Source organism: Leptonotus elevatus, chromosome 1, assembly GCF_054856555.1.
Source record: "Leptonotus elevatus isolate MCC_2025b chromosome 1, RoL_Lele_1.0, whole genome shotgun sequence".
Taxonomy (NCBI): domain Eukaryota; kingdom Metazoa; phylum Chordata; class Actinopteri; order Syngnathiformes; family Syngnathidae; genus Leptonotus; species Leptonotus elevatus.
The window spans coordinates 13,651,685-13,675,845 of record NC_141239.1 but is presented as its reverse complement, the minus strand read 5'-3'; the positions used below and the strand labels follow the sequence as shown (position 1 = coordinate 13,675,845).

The window sequence follows — 24,161 nt, the reverse complement described above, 5'->3', positions numbered from 1 at the left end:
AATCAGATTAATCACATCTTAGAATTTTGATTAATCACAATTAATTGCTTAACTAAAAAGGCTTTTAATCAACATTTTTTGCCCGCTAAATTTAAAGAGCACCTGTTATGTGTTCATTCTTTCGACATTTAATGTTATGAGGACGTCGGATGACGTCTCATCCTCCTCTTTTTCTCATCAGTTAATTACTCGCATCATTTAAAATGGAAAAAAAAAATTACACCGATAGTTTGACATGAACAAATATTCAAAATGTCATACGCAAACATTTATTGAAATGCTTTACTGTAATACATGTAGTTATGTTTATTGATCAAAACAAAACCTGTGCTACCTTCAACGTAACAATCCGCTGTAATCATCTGCGGTCTAAATTAATAATGTGATTAATCTGCATTAATACATGATTAATGCGATAATTTTTGGTGATTAATTAGTTAGTTAACGCTTTAATTTTGACAGCTCTAGAGCGTCTTTGAGTATCTGATTAGATAGAAAAGCGCTATATAAATCCAATGCATTATTATTATTATTATTAGCTCTAGAATAAAATATATACATACTGGCACACCTATGTATATGAAATATATATTTAAACATAATTGCAAAAATGTATACATTTTGTGAGCGTTGTGATGGTTCTGAAACATAAAAAAATACAATAATAAAAAGCGCTATACCGTACCGTATAGAAAAAGTTCATTTGTATTCCGTATGGTTCGTGTTTGTCTTCCAGTCTGACGGTGGAGGAGCACATCCTGTTCTACTCGCTGCTAAAGGGTCGCACGCAGGCCGAGGCGCAGAAGGAGGTGGAGGACATGCTGGTGGACTTGGGCCTTCCTCACAAGCGAGACGAAGAGGCCCAGAACCTCTCAGGTTAACAGTTGCTTTTCTTTTCTTTTTTTTCTTTCTTTTTTTTAAATTCTTTTTTTATTCTTTCTTTCTTTTTTTCTAAGAGAGCTCAGTATTGTTCATTTGGTAATCTTACCGATTCGACATGTCATCATCATTGCTCTCTCTCTCTTTTTTTTTTTTTTGTATGTGCGTGAGTATATGCATGTGCGGGTGTATGTGTGTGCATGTGTGTGTGCGTGTGAGTGTGTACTCATTAATTCACCTAAAACGTATAAAAAATCCAATACCGTTCACCTAAACCGAATACTTCAGAATCCAGCTAGAGTCGTGAGGTTGTCAGGAGCCCCGAGGAAGGATCAAAGGAAAGTGAAATCCAGCACCGACCAGACATCGCCTACTACCTACCGGGTTACCAACCAGAATCTGTCAGCAACCCCAGAAACATCAAAATTCCAACAGTTGCTTTTCTTATTTTCACGTGTTAGTGAGAAAACGTTCTCCGAGCCTCCATTTTGCACCACCAGGTGGCATGCAGAGGAAGCTGTCGGTTGCCATGGCGTTTGTTGGCGGCTCCAAGGTGGTCATCCTGGACGAGCCCACTTCCGGCGTGGATCCTTACTCCAGGAGATCCATTTGGGACCTCCTGTTGAAATATCGATCCGGTACATATCCTGCAGATCAAGTTGTGTTTAACAGCGTCTTGTCTCTATATGTTAACGTGTTGTTGTTCAGGTCGCACGGTGATCCTGTCCACGCACCACATGGACGAAGCCGACCTGCTGAGTGACCGCATCGCCATCATCTCCAAGGGGCAGCTGCACTGCTGCGGCTCGCCGCTCTTCCTCAAGAACTGCTTCGGCGCCGGCTTCTACCTGACGCTGGTGCGCCGCATGAAGGACCTCAAGAAGAAGGAGGTGAGCCTTTAAATGCCCTACCATAAAATCTTGTCAACAAACACCCATGTTTAACGCAGCCACCCAAATCATTTTTTTTCTGTACTTGTGTATAATTTGCTGATTTGCTGGCATCCTTTATTATCAGAATGAATAATATGAATAAGTAAAGATTCAAAACATGCCAGCTAAGTGTAAATACTTTTAAATCCAGGCTTAAAAACGATGCTATTTCCCCATCATGTAATTGTTAATCATTTAAATGTGTTCATGATTTCTTTCCAGAACGATTGTGACTGTGCCTCCGACTGTTCCTGCGCCTGCTCCATTTGCACCAGACACAAGGATCAGTCCCAGAACCTGTGCCAGAATGTCACACGGGTCTTAGACGGTGAGGTGCATACGTCACAAAATGATCAAAATGCGCATTTTCCCGACCAAAAATACCATCTTTGATGTCTGCAGGGGAACTGGACAGCATCAGCGGCCTGATCCACCACCACGTCCCCGAGGCCAAACTCATGGAAGCCATCGGTCAGGAGCTCACCTTCCTGCTGCCCAGTCGGGGCTTCAAGCACCGCGCCTACGCCAGCCTCTTCAGGGAGCTGGAGGAGACCCTCACCGAAATGGGCCTCAGCAGCTTCGGTATCTCTGACACGTCCCTGGAGGAGGTACGCTTGCCTGTTAACTAGGGATGTAATGATAACGGCAATATCGTGATATCGCGATATTAAAACTGTCACAATATATCGTCGTCGTCATGTCACGATATTAAAAGCAGCACATCTGTTAAAAAGTCAGATTGATTTCCATTTGTGCCGTTCTAGCACCCTCTGGTGGCTAGTTTTTTTTAGGGCAGTTTAGTTTTAACAAGGCATGTTTTGGCCCTTCTATGCTTAAAATCCACACTAATGGTCAGATGAAGGGGAACGTAATATGCTTGTGAACCGAGTCAATATGTGGAGGAACTCAATGTGTGCTTGCATTAGCAAATAAGTGCATCAATATTAAGTGTTATTAGAGATTGTACGTTGCTTATAAGCATTGCTGTAATGTACAAAAGCACAATGTTGTCTCTTTTATTAGTATGAGCTCATTTTTTTTACAAAATTGTGGCCTTTTTTTGTATCGCCAACCTCCCCACAATATCGTGAACTTAGTATTATTATTATGATTATTATATACTTTTGTGAATAATATCCAAATTATGTGAATGAAATCAAATTAATTAAAAACATTTTTTGTTAAATTTTAATTTTAGTTCCCCCTTGCTATGATAATAATAATAATATAATTATTTATATTCCTTTTACTTGATTTTAACATTCTTTTTTAAATCATTATTATATACTTTTGTGAATAGTATCCAAATAATTTGGAAATAATATATATAAAATATATTATTTTAATTTTAGTTCCCCCTTGCTATAATAATAATAATAATAATAAAAATAATGTAATTATTTATCTTCCTTTTACTTGATTTTAGTATTATTATTTTTTATCATTATGTACTTTTGTGAATAGTATCCAAATTATATGAATAAAATAAAATATATAATTTTAGTTCCCCTTGCTATAATAATAATAATAATAATAATAATATAATAATAAAAAGTAATAAAAATTACTGCGATTGACTGGCAAGTAGTCCGCCTACTGCCTGAAGCCAGCTCGGATAGGCTCCAGCACCCCCGCGACCCCTGTGAGGACAAGCGGTTAAGAAATGGATAGATTGATGGATATTATAATTATTTATTTTCTTTTTACTTACTTACTTAGTTTTTTTATCATTATTATATACTTTTGTAAATAATATCCAAATTATGTGAATAAAATAAAATATATAATTTTAATTTTAGTTCCCCCTTGCTATAATAATAACAATAATAATAATAACAATAATATTAATGATAATAATAATAATAATTATTATTATTATCAATGAATGTATGACTGAATGCTCCATCTTTGCAGATCTTCCTAAAGGTGACAGCAGACGGCGAGGCATTAGCGACCAACTCGGTCCCCACTGGTAATTATCACCACCGCACTCCAATGTTTCCCTCCACCGTCCGTCACACATTTTGTCACCTGTGTCCTTCCCCGTGTCCCTTCTTACCTGTAGAAGAATGGATGTTGCGGCGGAGAAAAAATGAAGCAAGAGTAGATGAAGGTCAGACATGGGACAAATAAAGCTTTTGCTGATGTTTTTTCCACCGAACACAGTTTTTAGAAAGTGCATCTCTATTTTTACTTTTAGGCTAACGATTTGTAGTCATCAGCTGTTCTCAGCTTTGCTCCTCCAATAAATCGCTTTCTCACTGCGTCACCTGACCTCACACGCATATGTTTGTTTTTCCGTGTTTTTAACGCTGCGCATGCGCGTCAACTCCAGAGCGCTACGATACTATGCAAGCCAGCGCATCAGACTGCAGCGCTGGCAAAGGCTCCAGGCAGGTGAAAGGAGCGCAGCTGATCCTGAAGCAGTTTCACGCGCTACTTGTCAAGAGGTTTCATCACGCCACCCGCAGCCGCAAAGACTTTGTGGCGCAGGTACACGTGCACTGCACAAAACCAACAGAAGGGGGCGCTCAGTATCCATAGCCATAACTGGATAATGATTTGGAAATTCCAGATCATGATCAGTTTGCTAATACAGACGATAATCACCAAATTGAATCCAAATTAGTTCCCACATTTTGTGCTTTATATATGCTGGAAAAATTGTCCTTATCCGGATCCTGATCCAGATCCAGATCCAGAGTTATTCAATTTGTGCTTTAGGCATTCCAGAGCAATATTGTACACCAAATTTCACTCACTCATTTTTTTTAGTTTGAAAGGCTGAGATTTTGGTGGCCCTTTTGTATATAACTAAGTGCCACAAACCAAATCCATTTAAAATCTATTCTCAACTTTTTGGATTTTCTCTAATTCAAAAAGTATCTGCTTCTTGATCTAGATCCAAATTAAGTTGGATCGGCTTCATACTTTTGTCATTCCATTGCTATGCATCAAATTTCATCAAAAGCTATTTACAGTTTTTACATTATATTGCAAAATTGATTTAGAACCAGATCCAGATCTCAAATTCAAAACAAGATTTGTTCACATCTATGAACCAAATTTCATTAAAAATCTTTTTTTTCTGGATACGGAACCTGGATTCAAATCCAAACCATAAATTATTTGAATTTTCCTTTTAATCTGTTTTTTGGTAATCCCGAAGTTATCCTAAATCCAATCAGGATCCAGATCCAGATCTAAAATGATCAAATTTTTCCTTGAGCCGTAAAGCTATTAGCCAAATTTGACTGAAATCCATTTGTGACTTTTTGACTTATATATGTCAGAAAAAAATGAACTAGATCCAGTGTCTGGATTCAGGTCCTGATCTTACTGATTTTAGCTCTCTACACACATTTTCATCGAAATCCACAATTTACATATTTTTTGTTTAAGAGATGTGTGACAAAAAGTAAGATCTAGATCAAGATCTAGATTCCGAATTCAGGAATGTGCATCTCCCAATTACAAAACTGATTTGAATCTGGATTAAAAAAAAATTAGTTTGTTCTTTTATAGATTTGTCCTTGCTTGATTTGATGTTGTTTTTTTTTAATGATGGTTCAGATTGTCCTGCCTGCCAGCTTCGTCCTCATAGCCCTCACCTTCACCACCATCGTTCCACCGTTTGGAGAGTACCCCAGCCTGACGTTGACCCCCTGGATGTACGGACCACAAGTCACCTTCTTCAGGTTGCCACCCATGAGATGTCATCTTTCTTCTTTTGAGGCAGTGTGCTAGAATATTGCCATGACCTTATTTGTCTTTCCAACGCAGTAACGAGCAACCTTCGGACCCAGCCATGAGGCACTTCACCGAACGTTTCCTAAATCGACCGGGTATCGGAACCCGATGCATGCAGGGGGAACCACTGGGGTGAGTATACTGAAATTACTTTAGCCATTAAATTTAATACATTGTTTAAAGGTGTGCCTGTTGATTTTTGACTGTACTGTTTGTCCGCTCAGGATGCCATGTGGCGACGAGCCGTGCGAGTGGCAGCGTCCCGACGTCGATGCCGTGACGGGCAACATCCTGCAGAGTCCAGAGTGGAACCAGAGGAACCCGTCGCCCTCCTGCCTGTGCAGCGGTAGCAAAAAGTTAACCATGATGCCCATCTGCCCCGCTGGTGCCGGTGGCCTGCCACCGCTGCAACGGCTCGAAGCCACGGGGGACACCATGATGGATCTGACCGAGCGCAACATCTCTGACTTCCTGGTCAAAACCTACCCGAGTCTCATCAGAACAAGGTAAGGTTAATGCACTCTTTTACTCAATAATTCATAATCCTGATTTTCACTCGCGAGAGGAAGAAGACATTTGTTTTGATTTTGGTCTACTGGCTACCATACAAAACAAAGAGAAAACAACCACATAGCTTTTCTGCTAGCTTAATGCTAACGTCTGCCTTTACTCATTTAAAAAAAAAAAGAAGCATTTTACAGGGCTTTTTGGTAATATCTGTTTCCTCTCTGATTGGTCACACAGTTTGAAGAGCAAATACTGGGTCAATGAACAAAGGTGAGTATCCATCGTTGGTAAATAAATAAAATCATAATGACCTTGCTTTCCCACTGAATGGAGTCTCTCGTCAGATATGGTGGCCTGTCCGTTGGAGGACAGCTTCCCATCCTGGACGTGGAGCCCAGAGACATGGAAAACGTTTTCCGCCAACTTGGACGAATGCTCAACATCACCGCGGTAACGAGTTCCCTCGTTAGCTGAGAGCACGGCATTTGACCTGCTCCAAGCGCACTAATCACAAGCATTCTCTGGCAGGGTCAGCATTCCAGAGTGGCACTGCGGGAGCTCGGCCCTTTCCTACGATACATGGAGAGTGAATTTAACATAAAGGTGGGTAGTATTTGAGGAAATATGGTCATTTTTGGTTCAAATAAAAGTAGAGGATGGTCAATGTAATTTGTAGTTGTGCTCAGGGGTGGTTGTAAATGGTCTTCCCTGGCAGGTGTGGTACAACAACAAAGGCTGGCATGCCATGGTGGCCTTCATGAATGTAGCCAACAACGCCATCCTGCGTGCGTTCCTGCCCACCAGTGCCAAACCAATTGAGTTTGGCATCACCGCCCTCAACCACCCATTAAACCTCACCAAGGAGCAGCTTTCCGAGGTCACTGTGTGAGTGCTGAGCCTCAAACGAGCTGGTCAATCCTTGTCAGAGAAGTCCAAGTCCTGTAGAACTGTAATTTGAAAACAGACAAAATGGAAATTCTTACAATGCGAATGGCTAGCAAGCTAGCAACCTGGGTGGACATTCATCAGTGAACAAGTGCAAACATGCTAAAGCCTTTGAATTAAAATGCTAACCATGCTAACATGGATGGCGGCACTGTAGCGGAAGGAAGGAAAAATAGAACAACTATTCTAGTATCACTACAGTCTACTACTATTAGTGAAGCTAAGGTAGATCTATAAGGACTTTACAACATGCTATTTAGTTAGGTACTATTTCAAAAGAGAGTCGCTCAAATGGTTACAGTAGGTATGCTAACAGAAAGCGCTAAGGCAGATCCATAAGGATTTGACATTGTGCCGTGTTGTCAAGCAATATTTCTCATGAGAATAGAATGCTATCATATAGCAAGCTGAGTATAGCAAGTGCCAGGCAGCTTTTAAGCTAAGCTAAGGTAGATGATTTTTTACTATACATCGTGCCATGTAGTAAATTAATGAGAAAATGATAAACTGATGCTAACGTGGTAAAATTGCTAACAAATAGCTGGGACCTGAGTAGAGAAAGAGCTTTAACATAGATCCATCATAATACCATGTATTTGAGTGCAGTTTCTAAATGCTAATAATTGTTATGCTAACAAATAAACATTCAGCAACATAAATAAAGAAAGTACCAAGGCAGACCCATATAGATTATGTCCCGAAGTCGGTAGGCTACTATTTCTAATGAGAAATGATAAAATAATAAATAACATGCTAACACATTATTACCCTCACCAAGCTTTACTGAGGAAATTAAAACAGTTATGACTAAATCCAAACAGTTATTATTGAATTGAAACAGAAGATTCTCTTCACAGAGAACAGCAACCCCTGGATAAAATGCTAACATGCTAGCTGTTGAATTAGCAAGATTGCGAATTCAGTCAAGAATTCCATGGCTCAGATTTGATACTTGTGTCGGGTTGTTTTCTCCCGTCAGGTTGACCACGTCTGTGAACGCAGTGGTGGGCATCTGCGTAATCTTCGCCATGTCCTTCATCCCGGCCAGCTTCGTCCTCTACCTCATCCAGGAGCGCGCCACCAAAGCCAAGCACCTGCAGTTTGTCAGCGGCGTTAGCCCTTTCATCTACTGGCTGTCCAACTTCTTCTGGGATATGGTGAGGGCAGAGCGCCAACAGTATATTTATTGCTCCGTTGTCATTTATAGGCTACCGGACGTTTGAATGTTTTTGTTGTTGTGGTTGTTTTTTCAGGTGAACTATTCCATCTGCGCCGCCCTGGTGGTCGGCATTTTCGTGGCATTTGACAAAAAATGTTACACGTCCCCAACCAACCTGCCTGCCCTTGTCGCGCTGCTCCTCCTCTATGGGTAAGAAAGAATCATACATTTACCGCTAGAACTATAATAAAGTACTGTATGCACGTAAATAAACTGGAATTAATAATAATAATGTACCGAGCAGCCCCGACACGTTTCTGATATGTTGCAGTCTTCTATGTATTGTGGTTTCAGGTGGTCTGTGACCCCCATGATGTACCCCATGTCGTACCTTTTCAACGTCCCGAGCACTGCCTACGTGTCACTCTCGTGCATCAACCTGTTCATCGGCATCAACAGCAGCGCCGTCACCTTCATCCTGGAGCTCTTCGACAACAACCGGGTAAGGACAAGTACAGCACTCTTTTATATAATGCAATATAATAAATACATTTTACAATTTGTTGGTCTGCGTGTCATCAGTCATTGCTGATGTTTAACGAGTGGTTGAAGAAAGGCCTGCTGGTCTTTCCTCACTTCTGTCTGGGCCGCGGCCTCATCGACATGGCTATGAACCAGGCGGTCACCGACGTCTACGCCCGATTCGGTAATGACCATCATTTACACTAGTGGCTTTCGTCTTAACTCGTTCACTGCCATTGACGGCTATAGGCGTCCCAAAAATTATTTGAACTATTTCTATTAGTTTAACTTTTTTTTTCCACTTTTGTTAACAAGAGTATGAAAAATGTATTGTACATTTAGAACAGATATAAAATGTATGATTAATCGTTAGTTTACTAGTGAAGTCATGGGATTAATTACAATTAAATGTTTTAATCGACTGACACCCTAATTAAAAATTAAAATTAAAACCTAGAAAAAAAATGTATTTTAAATTTAGAACAGATATAAAATGTATGATTAATCGTTAGTTTACTAGTGAAGTCATGGGATTAATTACAATTAAAAATTGTAATCGCCTGACGCCCTAATTAAAAAGTGAAATAAAATAAAAAATTAGGGGCTTCAGACGATTAAAATTTGTAATCGTAATTCATCGCATGACTTCGATTAATCACAAATTTTATATTTGTTGTAAATTTACAATAGATTTTTTTTCTAGGTTTTCATAAAAAATGAAATGAATTATTATTATTTTTTTAAGTGTAATCATTCCAATCGTGCGTGTGTTTACGTTTTGGGCAGGTGAGGAGCATGCCGACAATCCTTTCCGATGGGACTTTGTTGGGCGGAATGTTTGCTTCATGGCGGCGGAAGGTTTCGTCTACTTTGCTCTCAACCTCCTCATCCAGTACCGCTTCTTCTTGGACCATTGGTAATACATTATACACATATGATAATTTGACACTAGGGAGTTAATGAATGTTAAAATGTACTTTAAAGGTAAAGGTTTTTATAATGGTCACGGTTTCACCCGAGGACACTTTCCATTATCCCCTATGGCACACATTTATTTTTGAAATGAGAACACATTTTCATGATTCACTGTTAAACCTGAAAACCAGAATTGATCACTCTTTTTCCACTCGTAACCCTCGCAGGTTATCGGACGGCAAGCGTAGTCCGCCGACAGACGAGGACGACGACGTGGCGTGCGAGCGACGAAGAATCTACGACGGCGGCAGCAAGTCGGATATCCTGCACATCCAAGACCTCACCAAGGTTGTCAGATGACTTTTTTTTTTTGCAACTTAAAGGGACATTCAGTGATCCCTAGCGCCATCTAATGGTGAACTAATAATTTCATTCATTTTAACAACTGACTGTTTATGTCAATAGTATCCCCCAAAAATATGTTGTATCGCATAAACGTATTTTTTTACGCATATATAATCGTAGGTCTAGTAATCACGAACTATATTACATGGCTGTAGTCTCACCTTAATAGAGCTGCCATTTTTCGCCGCCATTTTCCTGATAACTTCGCGAACGTAGCCCGTGTGGCCGAGTGTCGGACCCAATGGGTCGACCGCAGCTTACCTTCCACAGCTGTGGCTTGCAGGTGGTCGTCACTAACTCCCATGATTTGGGCCCATCGCTTGTCACTTTCTGCTTTGCTCTCGCACTTTCAGCTTTTTTTATTACTAGCTCCTCCCACTAGCTGCTCTTATTAGCCACTCCAGCCAATGGCTCCGACTAACTCCCGCTAGCCGCTCTTGTTAGCTCCTCCAGCTAATTCCGGCTCGCTCGGTCTTTTGGTGTTTCTGGCCCGGCTTCACAACTATGCCACAATTAAAAATGAAAATAAATGACTAAAAGTGAAACTAAAAATTATTCGAAAATTAAATCCCCCAAAATAAATATAAATGAAAATCAAAACATCAAAATATTTATATATATACATAAATAAATACATTTTTATTTAATGTTTGAATTATATTTTTTATATTCGTTTTTATTTCCACATTTAGTCATTTATTTATTTAATTAGTCATTTATTTATTTTTAATTTTGGCAGTTTCGGTTCATACTGCCAGGATGAAATGTTATCCAAATGAGGGGGCGGTCCTAAGCATGTCATGAGTGGGACTGTCATTGCAAACTGGCTTTCAATGGTCGAGTGAGCGGGTCGGCGAACAAGGAAGTCTCGCGGACTTGCATTGGAGAACTCCAGCAATGGACGACTATCTTGTCCACTGTCACCACAAATATATATATATATATGTATGTTTGTATTTAATTTTGGAATTAAATTTATATTATATTAATTTTTGAATTATATTTTTGTGTATCCGTTTTTATTTATTGAGTCATCTATTTATTTATTTTGTCATTTATTTCAAATTTTGGCACTATATATATATATATATATATATATATATATATACATAAATAAATATGTTTGTATTTAATTTTTGAATTACATTTTTTTATATCCATTTTTATTTATTGAGTCATCTATTTATCTATTTTGTCATTTATTTATTATTCTATTTATATATATATTTTTTCATTTTCAAATTATACATATTTTTTACATCTATTTTTATTTTCCCTTTTAGTCCTTTATGTATTGCGTGCTCAAGCGTGCTTCTAATGCTATTCTTTGACCACGAGATGGCGCTAGGGATCACTGAATGTCCCTTTAACAGTTAAAGTACGAGTCAATTTAATTTGTTGGCTTCTTTCCTTCTCACAGACCTACGTGGGCAGGAAGAGGGCAGCTGTTGACGGCATCTGTGTGGGTGTTCCCACCGGAGAGGTGAGCTTGCTTTTTTTTGGGCTTATCCAGGACTATAAAAAAAAAACACAATAATGACATAAGTAAAAAAATTGCTATTGAATCTTTTATACTCTGCTGCCACCTGCTGGCCGTTTTTGTAATAACTACCATTGTTTCAAGCGTTCGTTTCAGTTCAGAGGCTGCATCAAAGATTTCTCTGTATGATCTAGCTAGCATAAAAAAACAACATAAAAAATGTTTTTTAGGACCATGGTAATATAAAAAAAAATGTTTTATACGTTTTTGGGAGAAAATGAGTTAACATATTAACAGTTGTCATCATTTCATCGTGTTGATGAAACTTTTTTCCCTGGCAGTGTTTTGGACTTTTAGGCGTCAACGGCGCCGGCAAGACGACCACCTTCAAAATGTTGACAGGCGACACGGACGTCAGCTCGGGGAATGCGACCGTGGTTGGTTACAGGTACGAGACCACAAACCTTGGAGTTAGGTTAGTGTTAACTTACATTAGGTCAGGATAACTTTATATAAAGGGTTCATTTAGGTTTGGATTTGAGTTAGGGTTAATTTAGAAACAAGATGTACCTGGAGATGTATTGCATGAAGGGAGTAAGTTGTTCCAACCATTGTTGATGGTGATTTCGATTCCAATTTCCATTTGGAAGCCATCCAGCATGATCGAAGGTCACTCTAGTTCAAATATGAGTGTGACTAATCGTGATAACCATGAATATGAATGCATTAAAAGAAAACAAATGGTGCTGGAGCCACTGAAAATGGCTTCGGGACAGTATTTTTCCTTCTCAAACGCTCATTTTTAACTCATTCACTGCCATTGACGGCTATAGACGTCAAAAATTAGTTTGAACTATTTCTATTAGTTAAACATTTTTTCCCACTTTTGTTAAGAAGAGTATAAAAACCTAGATTTTATGTTTATTGTATTAGAACAAATATAAAATTTGTGATTAATTGTGAGTTAACCAGGGAAGTCATGCGATTAATTACGATAAAAAATTGTAAAAAATATATATATATATTTGTTTTTTTAAAAGAAAAGATTATTAAAAATTCATCAGGCGATTATAATTTGTAATCGTAAATAATCGCATGACTTCCCTCGTTAACTCACGATTAATCACAAATTTTATATCTGTTCAAAATGTACAAAAAACAATATTTTCTAGGTTTTCATATTCTTGTTAACAAAAATGAAAAAAAAAAGTTTAACTAATAGAAATAGTTCAAATGAATTTTTGACGTCTATAGCTGTCAATGGCAGTGAATGAGTTAAAGACTAATCTTCCCCTCACTGACATTCTGTAAGGCAAACTGAAAACTTGTTGAAGAAATGTCAGTCATGCGTGACAACTTGTCGTGTTGTGTGTCAGCATCCTGAAGGAGATTCTGGACGTGCACCAGAACATGGGCTACTGCCCGCAGTTGGACGCTATTGACGAGCTGCTGACTGGCAGGGAGCACCTGTACCTTTACGCCCGCCTCAGGGGGGTGCCCGAGGACGAGATCCCCAGGGTGAGGACCACTCTATTCACATACATACGGACTCCACTTTCAGCTGTTTTGAGATACGAGTCATCTTTGAGGTTTTTTTTTTTTTGGGGGCGCCAAGGTCATTTTGCTTTTGACAGCAGGTCTTGGTCTCTGTCACCTGTTGACGGTACGAGTTGGCTTTAGTGGCGGTGTAATAATGTCGACACCCTCCCCCGCATAAGGTGGTCGAGTGGGGCATCCAGAAGTTGGGCTTGTCGGAGTACGCCGGCCGCTGCGCCGGCACTTACAGCGGCGGCAACAAACGCAAGCTGTCCACCGCCATCGCCATGATCGGTTGCCCGGCGTTGGTTCTTTTGGTGAGTCAGCCAATCAGCTCCTCGGAATTCTTTGCATTCACGAAGGGCAATTTTTGACTTTCAGGATGAGCCCACAACGGGGATGGACCCGCATTCCCGCCGGTTCCTGTGGAACGCCATCCTCAGCGTCATCCGCGACGGCCGGGCTGTCGTGCTGACGTCACACAGGTTTGATGATCACGCGGTAGCATTAAGAGGGTGGAGAAGGTGGATGGAATTATGAACAATTGTGAAGAGAAGGCAATGTTCGCACAACTAAAACAGCTGAACTTTATTTGGGGTTTTGAATGTGATCGGTTAATTCACGTTCAGGTTTCTAAACTCAGAAGTTGATGGGTTGAGGTTAGAGGCTAAGGTTGAATTTTGGGGTTTCATTATAATGTTGTGTTTTGCATCTCCCAGCATGGAGGAGTGCGAGGCGCTGTGCACGCGACTCGCCATCATGGTCAACGGCACCTTCAAGTGTTTGGGGACCATCCAGCACCTCAAATACAAGTACGACTTTTTTAGATGGGAAACAACCAGTGATTCTTTGTGCCACCCGCTGTGTCACTTGTTGCTAGGCAGAATAAAAAAAAAAACAATTGATCCATGCTCTGTATTTAATATATTATATCAAAGGAGAAATTTCACCATCTGGTGGACACGAGTATAATTTTTTTTAAATTTAATATTAATTTATATTTTGTAATATGAGTATTATTAACATACATGTTTCCATGAATACAAATACATTTTAGAAGACAAAATTACATTGATTAATATTTTTTTTTTTAAATTTCTTATATTTTGTCTTTTGATTTAAATAAATAATAGTAATCACAAATCATCATCTGCTTAATGGATTTAATTTTGGTTTAAATTTTGTTGTTTTTAAACAAACGACAACAAGCAGAAATATTTGAAATAATTTTAATTAAAAATTCAATTTAAAATACACAATTACACAATAGGCAGTTACTGCACAATATTGTGTTTTGTTTTACTTTTTTCATCTGCTTAAATTGAGTACATTTTGGTTAAAATGTTTAAAAAATAAAGCAACAATAACGGCAACAAACAAATATTTGAAATAATTATAATTGCAAAATAAAAATAAAAATACACAATAGACAGTCACTGCACAATATTCAGATTAGTTATTCTTTTTTGGGAAATAATAAAAAAAATAATAATTCTACTACTACCACTACTTATAATCATCATCATAATAATAATAAGAAGAAGAAGAAGATGAAGATGAAAAAGAAATATTATAAAAAATATATACTGGTAGTAAAAAAATATATATATACAGTTGCTGAAAAAAAATTATAGTAATAAAAATAAATCCTGTCCAATCTTGTCATCCAAAGGAAGTAAAAATATTGCATAAATAAATAAATAGTGAAAGCTGTCTCTAATATTTTGACCTTCACATGCACAATAAATAATAACCAGTAAAAAAAAAAAAAAAGAGCTCTAGACGTCTACCTAATAACGTCCCGTTTGCACGCAGGTTCGGGGACGGCTACGTGCTGACCATGAAGTTGAAGGCGGGCAAAGCGGGCGCGCCTCCCGACCTGGAGCCGGTGGAAGCGTTCATGGAGAGCAGCTTCCCGGCGTGCGTGCGGCGCGAGAAGCATTACAACACGCTGCAGTACCACATCGCCTCGTCCTCGCTGGCCAGGATCTTCCAGCTGGTCGTCTCCAACAAGGAGCGACTCGGCATCCAGGACTACTCCGTCTCGCAAACCACACTAGACCAGGTAGGCTCACTTTTTGGACCCGACCCTTCTCTCTGCGCTGCATTTTCTTTTCTTTTACCACCCTTTTTGTGATTTATGGCCCCTATTTGTTATTTTCATTTTATACCCTTACTGTGTTTTATGTACCTTTTTGGATCTTTTGTGTGGTTATTGGAGCTTCTCATATGACATATGTCAAATGTCGGTGTTCGGTGTCTATATGTATGCACGCGCTTACATATGTGTGTGCGTGTGTTTGTGCGCGCGCCTGCAGGTGTTCGTCAACTTTGCCAAGCAGCAGACGTCGGAGGACGACGTGGTCACGTTGCAGCAACGCGGCGCAGGCGGACGCAAGGATGTCAAAATTGCACCTGCCAAGAGGAAAACCTGATACAAACTCATTAACAATATGTACTGTATATGAATATGTACATATATATGTCAAATGAACACACAAGCCCCCGGAGGCTGTTCAGAGGCTGTTTTTCCCCCCCGTTTTTTTTAATGAATGTTTGCATAATTGTATGCCACATTTCTATATATATGACATTTACAAATGAAAGCGCATACAGTGTGTTTAATATTTAATATTTAATGCTACATTCATCCTGAGGAAGCAGTAGAGGTGACAATTATGTTTTGCCACAAATAAAATAGAAGTTGCTTTATTCATACAGAAATGTCCTGTCATCTTTTTTTCACAATATGTATCATTATAGTACGGTTATGATGTATGGTATATGATATATACATGATTAAAATACAAAGATATAGATATGATTATTATCATTATGATTATTACTCATTTCTATTACATAATTACTATAGTAGAGAGAGAACAACAGTAAAGCGTAAAAGTCTGCAGAATAATTTGTGTAGTCTTGGTTAAAAAAAAAAAGATCAGAAAAAAATGGTGAGGCCAATATATATCTAGATTTCACAGAGTTGTGGGGCCCACCCATCCTCGTGGGGCCATTTTAGACCTCTTTTTGAGGGTCAAGACTTGGTTTTAGAGTTTAGGTTTGAATTGGGTTATGGTTGAGGTCAGGGTAAGGAATGGGGGTAGGCAATCATTTTTGATGGTTAGGGTTAGGGGGAGGGGCTAGGAAATGCATTATGTTAATGAGATGTCCCCACCATGATAGTAAAACAAGTGTGTGTGTGTGTTGGGAAAAAATAATTGCAACAAAAATGATAGATCATTCAAAGATTTAAAAAAAAATCTTAAATTTTCTAGCATTCAAAGATTTAAAAAAAAAAAAAATCTTAAATTTATCGTTCAAAGATTTAAAAAAAAAACTTAAATTTTCTAAGTAAAATTCATATGTTGGACTTACTATATCAAAAAAAAAAGTTTTATATTTTGAAAACAGAGAGAAAAGCAATTTTCGCTGAAAAAGTCATTAGTTTTATTATTTTCTGTGGGAGGGAAATCACAGATAAAAATGCATCCAATATCAAGGAATACATTTTTGAGATAAATAATATATGCTAGCCCAAGTCACTGGACTGTCACATGAAAGTCAAATGAGTTGCTTTATTGATTTGCTGTTAGCCGCCGTTGCTGTTTCTTCATACCACGAGAAGAAAAACAGCTTTTTGTCTAAATAAAAAATACGTTAACCTCATGGCCGCCTGTTATGTTGCCTTGAGGAATGAGACGTCTTGACATTTGCATTTAGAGTATATTTGTTTGTGTTTTGCGTGCGAGAGGGAACACACCAGCAGCAAGTCATAACGGAGAATAGTTTATTATTGTGATTGGCTTCTTATTTACACCGGCAGATGCTTCATTCCACTGCAATTGAAATGCGGCAGAAAAGCGCAACACAAATCAAAGGCTTATTCACATATGACTCAAATAAAAGCTGACAACCTGTTGACTTTTCACAGTGCACCACAAAAGGAAATTGCTGGCTGAATAGAAAAGCAGAAGTAGCCAAATAGTGGCTTAAAGGTGAACTATAGTAAAATGGTGGATGTGGAAACTGCTCTTGCTGAAGAAGACGTCAAATGAAATGAAAACAAACGCCGCTTCTTCGCACAATTTAGTTCAAAGTTGATGATTTTGGTTGGCTGTGATTCAAAGGCCGTGGATGACCTCGATGATGAGTACAGTGAAGCAAAGAGCGAGCTGAATGGCATGAAATAAAGTGGCTATAGAAAGTCTACACACCCCTGCTCAAATGCCAGATTTTATTACATCAAAACATGTCAAGATCAATCATTTCAAAACTTCTCCATCATGAATGTGACCTATAACCTGCCCAATTCAACTTTTTTTTTTATGACATTGTGGTTGCATAAGTGTGCACACCCTCATAACTGAGATGTGGCTGTGTTCCAAGTTAACCAAACACATTCAAATGCTGACAAGAGCAACATTGGAATATCAACACTGAATGAGCTGCAGGGATTTCTGGCAAGTTTAATACATGTTACAACAATCTCCCATCTTCTTCATTTGCCTCGGCGATGGCGTAAGGTGGCAAGACTGAACCCTCATCTTACCAAATGTAAATGGGAACATAGTTGAAAAAAACCAAGGTTGAACTTTTTGATCATCATTCTAATTCATCTATTCATTCATTTAGTTGATATATATATATATATATATATATATATATATATATATATATATATATATATATATATATATATATATATATATATATATATATATATATATATATATTGATTTGGCATCATTTTATGGCATCTTGGTGCCAAAGAACTAAGTTGTGAGGAGAGGAACTTCATATATTCAGACCATCTATCTGATAGGTCTGATAGAAAAACCTGGCATTTGAACAGGGGTGTGTAGACTTTTTATATGCATCGTAACTAAATTATGACTACAATTGCTTGGCCGATATTAGCTCTTTTAAAATTGGCCGATTGATATATTGTTTTATTTAATACACTTTAATGACAACATTGGACAAAAATAATGACATACAAAAAAAAAAATTGGCCAATTTTTCCTCTCTGTTGTAAACAAATATTAAAGCACAACGTATTGTAAAACAGTCAAATATTCTGCCTGTAATTCATATCATTATTGTTGTAAGGGGCCCAAAAAGAATTATTCAATGAATTCGATATTTTTTTCATAATTGGCCGTTTAATCTTAATTAACTCCCAGCCATTTTCACTGAAGCAACCCCCTTCGCTCCCGGCTGTTTTACTGGATTTGGCCCACCCACAGAATATTGTGTTCTATTGTTATAAAAACATGGAACCTACCAAAAGAAAGATTAGAGTCTCTTCTTTCATCAGGAAAAAAATAAATAAAATAAAAATATTAAAAAAATATATATAAAAAAAAAGAAAGAAAAAAAAGAAAAAAAAAAGAAAAAAAAAGGAAATAAAAAGTATGTTTGTATCTGTTTCCGTTTTGCAGAAATTAGCATTAGAATATAGCTAAGTTTAATCAATATTAATTTCTTGGCAAAAAGAGCTTGTTGCAACATGGCCCTGGCTGATCTCTTATACTCGGCTGCCACATGCCACAATAACTACCATTGCTTTAAGCCACCTCTTCATGTCAGAAGCTGCATCAAAGCCTTCTGTATACTCTTGCATAAAAAACGCTTGTCCTCACAGGGGTCGCTGGAGCCTATCCCAGCTGGCTTCGGGCAGTAGGCGGGGTACACCCTGAACTGGTTGCCAGCCAATCGCAGAAAAAAAGAAAAGAAAAAACAAACAAACATGTAAATACGTTTTTGGGAGTGACGGACAAATTATTAAAAACGTGTTTACACGTTTTTGGGAGTTACAGAACTAATTTTACTGTACCAAATATATTCATAAACGAAATAAAGAAATCGGTCGGGCCCTAAGTACGTCTCAGGAAGAACGTCGCAGTTTATGCGTCGTCGTTGTTTTTGATGACGTGGAAGAGCGTGACGTTGAAGAGCACCTGGTGTCCGTTGTTCCAGCCGTACAGCACTCGCTCGCGGGCATTGTAGTCCAACATGGACATGTGGAAGTACTGGTTGTGGAAGGGGATGTCGATGAACTCGTAGGAGGACGTCCGGGTGGAGTAGGCGTAGTAGACCTTGGCGCCGGTCAGGTGCGAGTTGGTGAGGTAGAGCGTGCCGCAGATCATGAAGGCCTCGCCGGCGTTGCGCTTGGAGTACTCGGTGTTCCAGGTGGCGAGCGGCCGCAAGGTGTCGGGGTCCAGGCGGCTCAGGACCACGTTGCCGGCGTTGCGGTTGGTGGCGTAGACGGCCCACAGGCCCAGCTCGTCGGCCATCAGGTCGATGTCGGAGAAGCCGCCCCACGTGTACGGGTAGACGTTGTGGAAGCCGGCCGAGTCCAGCGCCCGCTGCGTCAGCACGCGGCCCGTCTCCAGGCCGTAGCGCACGATGATGTTGCTCTGCATCTTGTTGTAGTACAGCGAGCCGTTGTACACCACGTGGTTGGTGCCCGCCCACTTGAAAGGCAAGCTGTACGTCCGAGACTCCGCGCCCGACACAAAGTCCGCCATGGATTTGTACTCCTTGACGATCTTGTTGTTAGTGTAGCCGTCCATGTACCAAACCTGCGCACAAACACCGGCACAATAACCGGACGTTTTTCAGAACAAACTCGGGTATTTCTGAGGAAAAAAAACTTTTAGGTTTTTCAGCAAAAATAAATAAATAAAAAATCACAAAAAATGTTTTTTTCTTTTTTTGAGTAAATTGTTGGATTTTTTTAAAAATAGATTTTTAACAATAAACATTTGCAGGAAAAAAGTTTTCTATTTCCAGTATTTTTTTTTATATTTTCAAATAGTTTTGTAGTGATATACTGTGAAAAAAGGTGTATTTCTTAGGAGAAAAAAATGTGTTTGACAAAAAAAGTATAGTTTATATAGTAAATTATAAAGTTTCATTATTCATGATTTAAAACCCAAATTTTTTGATAGCAATTACTTATTGTATTTTTTGGGGGGAAAAAGTTTGATATTTTTGTGACGAAAATTTTATATAAAAAAAAAAGTGTATTTCTTGCAAATAAGTTAAATATGAGTGAGGAAATTGTTTTTTAAGAAAACATATTTTTAGCAATAAAAGTACAAAAGTATATATTAAAAAACTGTATTTTAAACAGAGTTGTAGTTATTTATTTATTTTTAAACTACATTTTCAGGGGGGAAAAGATGTATGCCTTCATGACAAAAAAGGACGGGGGTTTTTTTCTTCAGGGGAAAACTTTTTATTTTACAGGAAGAAAAATATTTTGGAGGAAAAAGTCAGACAATTTGGGAGGACATCACAAGTACACTTTGCTGCTGTCATTGTCTATGTCCGTCCATTTACTAAACTTGCAGAGGAAGTTGTGCCAACACACTCAAATTTCTGGGGGGGACCCTGAACGCAGATTACACTCACTTTAATGTTTTTGGGAGAAGCCTGCGGGTCTGTCATCCATGCACCGAATCTGGTCCCAGAGGTCTTCACCGTGACCGGGCCGCTGATCTTCATCAGCCTGCCACATGCTGCACACACACGCACACACACACAGAATTTGCAAGGAAAAATTATGATTTACAGTATTTCTAGGTGGATGATGATGGATGGATAGATGGATGGAAAATGGATGGAAAATGGATGGTTGGGTTGGGTGGATGATGGTGGATGGATGGATGCATGGATGGATGGAAGATGGATAGATGGTTGGATGGATGACAGATTGATTGATGGATGGATGAGTGGATGGAGATGGGTGGATGGATGGAAAATGGATGGATGGGTTGGGTGGATGATGCATGGAATGATGCATGGATGGATGGATGAATGGATGGATGGAAAATGGATGGATAGATGGATGGATGAAAGATTGATTGATTGATGGATGGGTGGATGAAGATGGATGGATGAATGGAAGATGGATAGATGGATGGATGATGGATGGCTGGAAGATGAATGTTGGATGGTTGAATGGATGAAAGATCAATTGATAGAAGGGTGGATGAATGGATGGATGGAAGGATGGAAGAAAGATTGATGGGTGGATGGAAGGAAGATGGATATATTGATGGATGGTTGGATGGAAGAAAGTTTAATGAATGGATGGATGGCTGGATGATGGATGGCTGGAAGATGGATGGTTGGGTTGGGTGGATGATGATGGATGGATGGAAGATGAATGGTTGGATGGTTGGATGGATGAAAGATTGGTTGATAGATGAGGGGATGAATGGATGGATGGAAGGATGGATGAAAGATTGATGGGTGGATGGAAGGAAGATGGATGTATTGATGGATGGTTGGATGGAAGAAAGATTAATGAATGGATGGATGGCTGGATGATGGATGGCTGGAAGATGGATGGTTGGGTTGGGTGGATAATGATGGATGGATGGATGGAAGATGAATGGTTGGATGGTTGTATGGATGAAAGATTGGTTGATAGATGAGGGGATGAATGGATGGATGGAAGGATGATGCAAGATTGATGGATGGATGGAAGGAAGATGGATGTATTGATGGATGGTTGGATGGATGGAAGATTAATGAGTGGATGGATGGCTGGAAGATGGATGTTGGGTTGGGTGGATGATGATGGATGGATGGATGGATGAAAGATTGATGGATGGATGGAAGGGAGATGGATGGATTGATGGATGTTTGGATGGATGATATTGAATCCTGACTGACTGAGTTTGCTCATGCAGCCTCTCAGGCGGTTTTCCAAGCTGAGAACTTTCTGGTTAAGCTCGTCATAATCAAAAGTTCCCATCTGCTCCTGCACGGCCAGTAAGACGGCCGACAGATTCCTGATCTCGTCCTTGAACTGGGAGATGATCCTGGCGTCCGTCTTGTACTGCTCCAGCACGGGGATCAGCGGCTGCAGCGAGTTCATCTTCTCCTTCAGCTCCTGGGAAGACATCAGGAATACGCCGGGAATCTTCGAGCGTTTGAGACGGGGAGGCGAGACGGACCGGCGAGTACCTGGAAGTTTTTAGCGATTAGCGTCCTTCTGTCCGAATCCATCTGTCTGAACTTGGAGCGCAGACCTTTAATGAGGCTCTCCATCCTCATGATGTACTGGAAGTCCCTCTGAGTACGCAGGTTGAGAACTTCCATGGACTGAGACATGTTCTGGACCTGCTTGCAAACAACATCCACTCTTAAGGATCATCGATATTCATCTGATCGGTGTGAAAATTCAATCATCAACTTATTCATCCATCCATCCATCCAACTATCCATCCATCTATCCATCTTCCATCCATCCATTTTCCATCTATCCATCCATTATCATCATCCACCCAAACATCCATCCATCATCCTCATCATCTACCCAACCCATCTATCCGTTTTCCATCCATCCATCCATGCATCCATCCATCCATCAATCTTCCATCCATCCATCTATCCCTTTTCCATCCATCCATTATCATCATCCACCCAAACCATCCATCCATCGTCCATCCATCCATCCATCAATCTTCCATCCATCCATCATCCACCCAACCCATCCATCCATCCACTCATCCATGCATGCATCCACCCATGCATCCATCCAACCATCCATCTTCCATCCATCCATCCATCTATAGGGTGTCCTAGTCCGGTCCTCGAGAGCCCATATCCAGCCTGTTTTAGATGTCTTCCGCCTGAATCAAATGATCAAGCTCTCAATCTTTGCTGAAGCTTGTTAATGATCCTGATCAGATGAATCAGGTGAGTTGGAGGGAAGAAACATCAAAAACAGGCTGGATTAGGGCTCTCGAGGACCGGACTTAGACAGGTTTGAGCTCATGTTTCCTCACTGACACAAATAAAAACAATAGTATTGCCCAATCCAGAGAATAACTTGTGTGTGCGCGCGCATCGCCATGCCTTCTCCAGGAGCTGTCGCAGCTGTCGTCCTTTGGCATCCCGGGTGCACAGACTCTGCCCGGGTGCCACCACCGTGCACACACAGCGGCCGTCGGCATCCTGAGCAGAGCCGAACACTTGCCAGCCCTCCCGCGGCCCCACCGTGGTCTGCTTGGACACACACACACACACACACACACACACACACACACACACACACACACACACACACACACACACACACACACACACACACACACACACACACACACACACACACACACACACACACACGCACACCCCCACACACACACACACAAAGTCACATGACATGTCAATATTGTTTGACACGCATCCACACAGAATCAGTCAAAAAATTGGAGACACTTTCTCATTTGATAGCACAATAAAGCGCGTCTAAGGTTTTGCTGTATAAAATGTATTTTGGTGGATAGTAATGACATTCTCGTGGGTAAATGTAGCAAAAACAATTATAATAAAATAATGTAAAAAACAAACAAACAAAACAACAACGCAAAAAAAATAAATGTATACTGTATTTACTGTCATTTGTTGACATAGGATTAACATAATGTATAAATATTGTATTTCACATTACATTTCATGTTAAAATCATATGGTTACAAGTTAAGTAGCATTAGAGAACATTATCCACATTTAAACCCTACTAATCATTTTGAGTCTTGTCAATTTTAGCAGTTTTTTTGTTTTTTGAACTCACCACAGACGGCCAGCAGCCAAACAGCAGCAGTACGAGGACGGACACAAACGGCGGCGGCGTCCACATCTCGTGACGTGACACAAACCACGACAACTTCAAACAAGAAACAATAACAACACAGCAAGTCCAATTCCCACTCGTGTCCGTCCAGTCGCTACGTTGGTGGGTAGCGCGAGAACTATCAGAGCAATCTCACGCTACACGCACGCACACACAAACAAAATAAGACAGATAATTAACTACATTTAAATAATAATAATAATAATACCACGCCGAGTAGTGCGGGGGGTGGGGGGGGACAGTTGCCAAAGGTGCCCACTCGTGACTTGTATCTCCGGCTGGCTTCGTTGGGTCCAAGTCAGGAGGCAGCTGCTTGCATTGATGCGGACGCGCGTGCGCAGCCACCGCTGCCCGTCGCAACACCGGCGATGACAGTCGGTAAATATGGCTTCGACATACGACATATATTGGTTACGAAAGGCGCAGTGTGGTAACGTCAAGAGGCACAAGACGGCAGGCTTATGAATT

General features: G+C 39.8%; 2 protein-coding genes and 1 long non-coding RNA gene across 8 annotated transcripts in view; 1 reads left to right on the top strand and 2 right to left on the bottom strand.

The window, feature by feature from the left end:
* Window positions 1-15,748, top strand: part of LOC147180959 (retinal-specific phospholipid-transporting ATPase ABCA4-like) — a 35,831-nt gene extending 20,083 nt beyond the window's left edge. Inside the window, exons 22-50 of one of the 4 annotated variants that reach the window (XM_086075473.1) lie at window positions 737-876; window positions 1,380-1,517; window positions 1,588-1,769; window positions 2,034-2,139; window positions 2,214-2,419; window positions 3,726-3,783; window positions 3,877-3,924; window positions 4,147-4,304; window positions 5,385-5,509; window positions 5,595-5,693; window positions 5,786-6,067; window positions 6,306-6,338; window positions 6,413-6,518; window positions 6,597-6,671; window positions 6,784-6,953; window positions 7,993-8,170; window positions 8,267-8,382; window positions 8,527-8,674; window positions 8,755-8,878; window positions 9,481-9,610; window positions 9,837-9,957; window positions 11,435-11,497; window positions 11,836-11,942; window positions 12,871-13,012; window positions 13,213-13,347; window positions 13,412-13,515; window positions 13,750-13,842; window positions 14,846-15,095; window positions 15,349-15,748. In XM_086075473.1, coding sequence (XP_085931599.1) covers window positions 737-876; window positions 1,380-1,517; window positions 1,588-1,769; window positions 2,034-2,139; window positions 2,214-2,419; window positions 3,726-3,783; window positions 3,877-3,924; window positions 4,147-4,304; window positions 5,385-5,509; window positions 5,595-5,693; window positions 5,786-6,067; window positions 6,306-6,338; window positions 6,413-6,518; window positions 6,597-6,671; window positions 6,784-6,953; window positions 7,993-8,170; window positions 8,267-8,382; window positions 8,527-8,674; window positions 8,755-8,878; window positions 9,481-9,610; window positions 9,837-9,957; window positions 11,435-11,497; window positions 11,836-11,942; window positions 12,871-13,012; window positions 13,213-13,347; window positions 13,412-13,515; window positions 13,750-13,842; window positions 14,846-15,095; window positions 15,349-15,465 — 3,754 coding nt within the window. In that variant the 3' untranslated portion in view covers window positions 15,466-15,748. Of the gene's footprint in view, window positions 1-736; window positions 877-1,379; window positions 1,518-1,587; window positions 1,770-2,033; window positions 2,140-2,213; window positions 2,420-3,725; window positions 3,925-4,146; window positions 4,305-5,384; window positions 5,510-5,594; window positions 5,694-5,785; window positions 6,068-6,305; window positions 6,339-6,412; window positions 6,519-6,596; window positions 6,672-6,783; window positions 6,954-7,992; window positions 8,171-8,266; window positions 8,383-8,526; window positions 8,675-8,754; window positions 8,879-9,480; window positions 9,611-9,836; window positions 9,958-11,434; window positions 11,498-11,835; window positions 11,943-12,870; window positions 13,013-13,131; window positions 13,348-13,411; window positions 13,516-13,749; window positions 13,843-14,845; window positions 15,096-15,348 lie in introns of those variants that run through there. The other 3 variants (XM_086075481.1, XM_086075465.1, XM_086075491.1) reach the window with 3 other exon arrangements.
* Window positions 6,193-8,220, bottom strand: LOC147180960 (uncharacterized). The gene is made up of 2 exons (XR_015094802.1): window positions 7,966-8,220; window positions 6,193-7,015 (listed from the first exon to the last, which is right to left on the bottom strand). It is a non-coding gene; the product is annotated as an uncharacterized LOC147180960 (long non-coding RNA).
* Window positions 15,749-17,757: 2,009 nt separating the features above from the next.
* LOC147180958 (noelin-3-like) lies at window positions 17,758-24,027 on the bottom strand. Of its 3 annotated transcripts, none has more exons than XM_086075419.1 (7): window positions 23,902-23,976; window positions 23,634-23,726; window positions 22,913-23,062; window positions 22,019-22,174; window positions 21,725-21,944; window positions 20,456-20,562; window positions 17,758-19,620 (listed from the first exon to the last, which is right to left on the bottom strand). In XM_086075419.1, the coding sequence occupies exons 2-7, from the start codon at window positions 23,697-23,699 to the stop codon at window positions 18,943-18,945; spliced, it is 1,377 nt and encodes a 458-aa protein (XP_085931545.1). In that variant the 5' UTR covers window positions 23,700-23,726; window positions 23,902-23,976; the 3' UTR covers window positions 17,758-18,942. The 3 variants fall into 3 exon arrangements, with proteins under 3 accessions (XP_085931545.1, XP_085931554.1, XP_085931563.1); XM_086075428.1 differs by having other exon boundaries at window positions 22,913-23,059; XM_086075437.1 differs by lacking the exon at window positions 23,634-23,726 and having other exon boundaries at window positions 23,902-24,027.
* Between the last annotated feature and the right edge of the window lie 134 nt (window positions 24,028-24,161).

Excerpts from the sequence above, each read along its gene's own strand:
- LOC147180958 (XM_086075419.1), bottom strand. The coding sequence starts at position 23,699 with ATGTGGACGCCGCCGCCGTTTGTGTCCGTCCTCGTACTGCTGCTGTTT. Across the intron at positions 20,563-21,724 it reads AGGCTGCATGAGCAAACTCA|CATGTGGCAGGCTGATGAAG; the intron begins GTCAGTCAGGAT and ends GTGTGTGTGCAG. Across the intron at positions 19,621-20,455 it reads CTTCTCCCAAAAACATTAAA|GTTTGGTACATGGACGGCTA; the intron begins GTGAGTGTAATC and ends GTTTGTGCGCAG.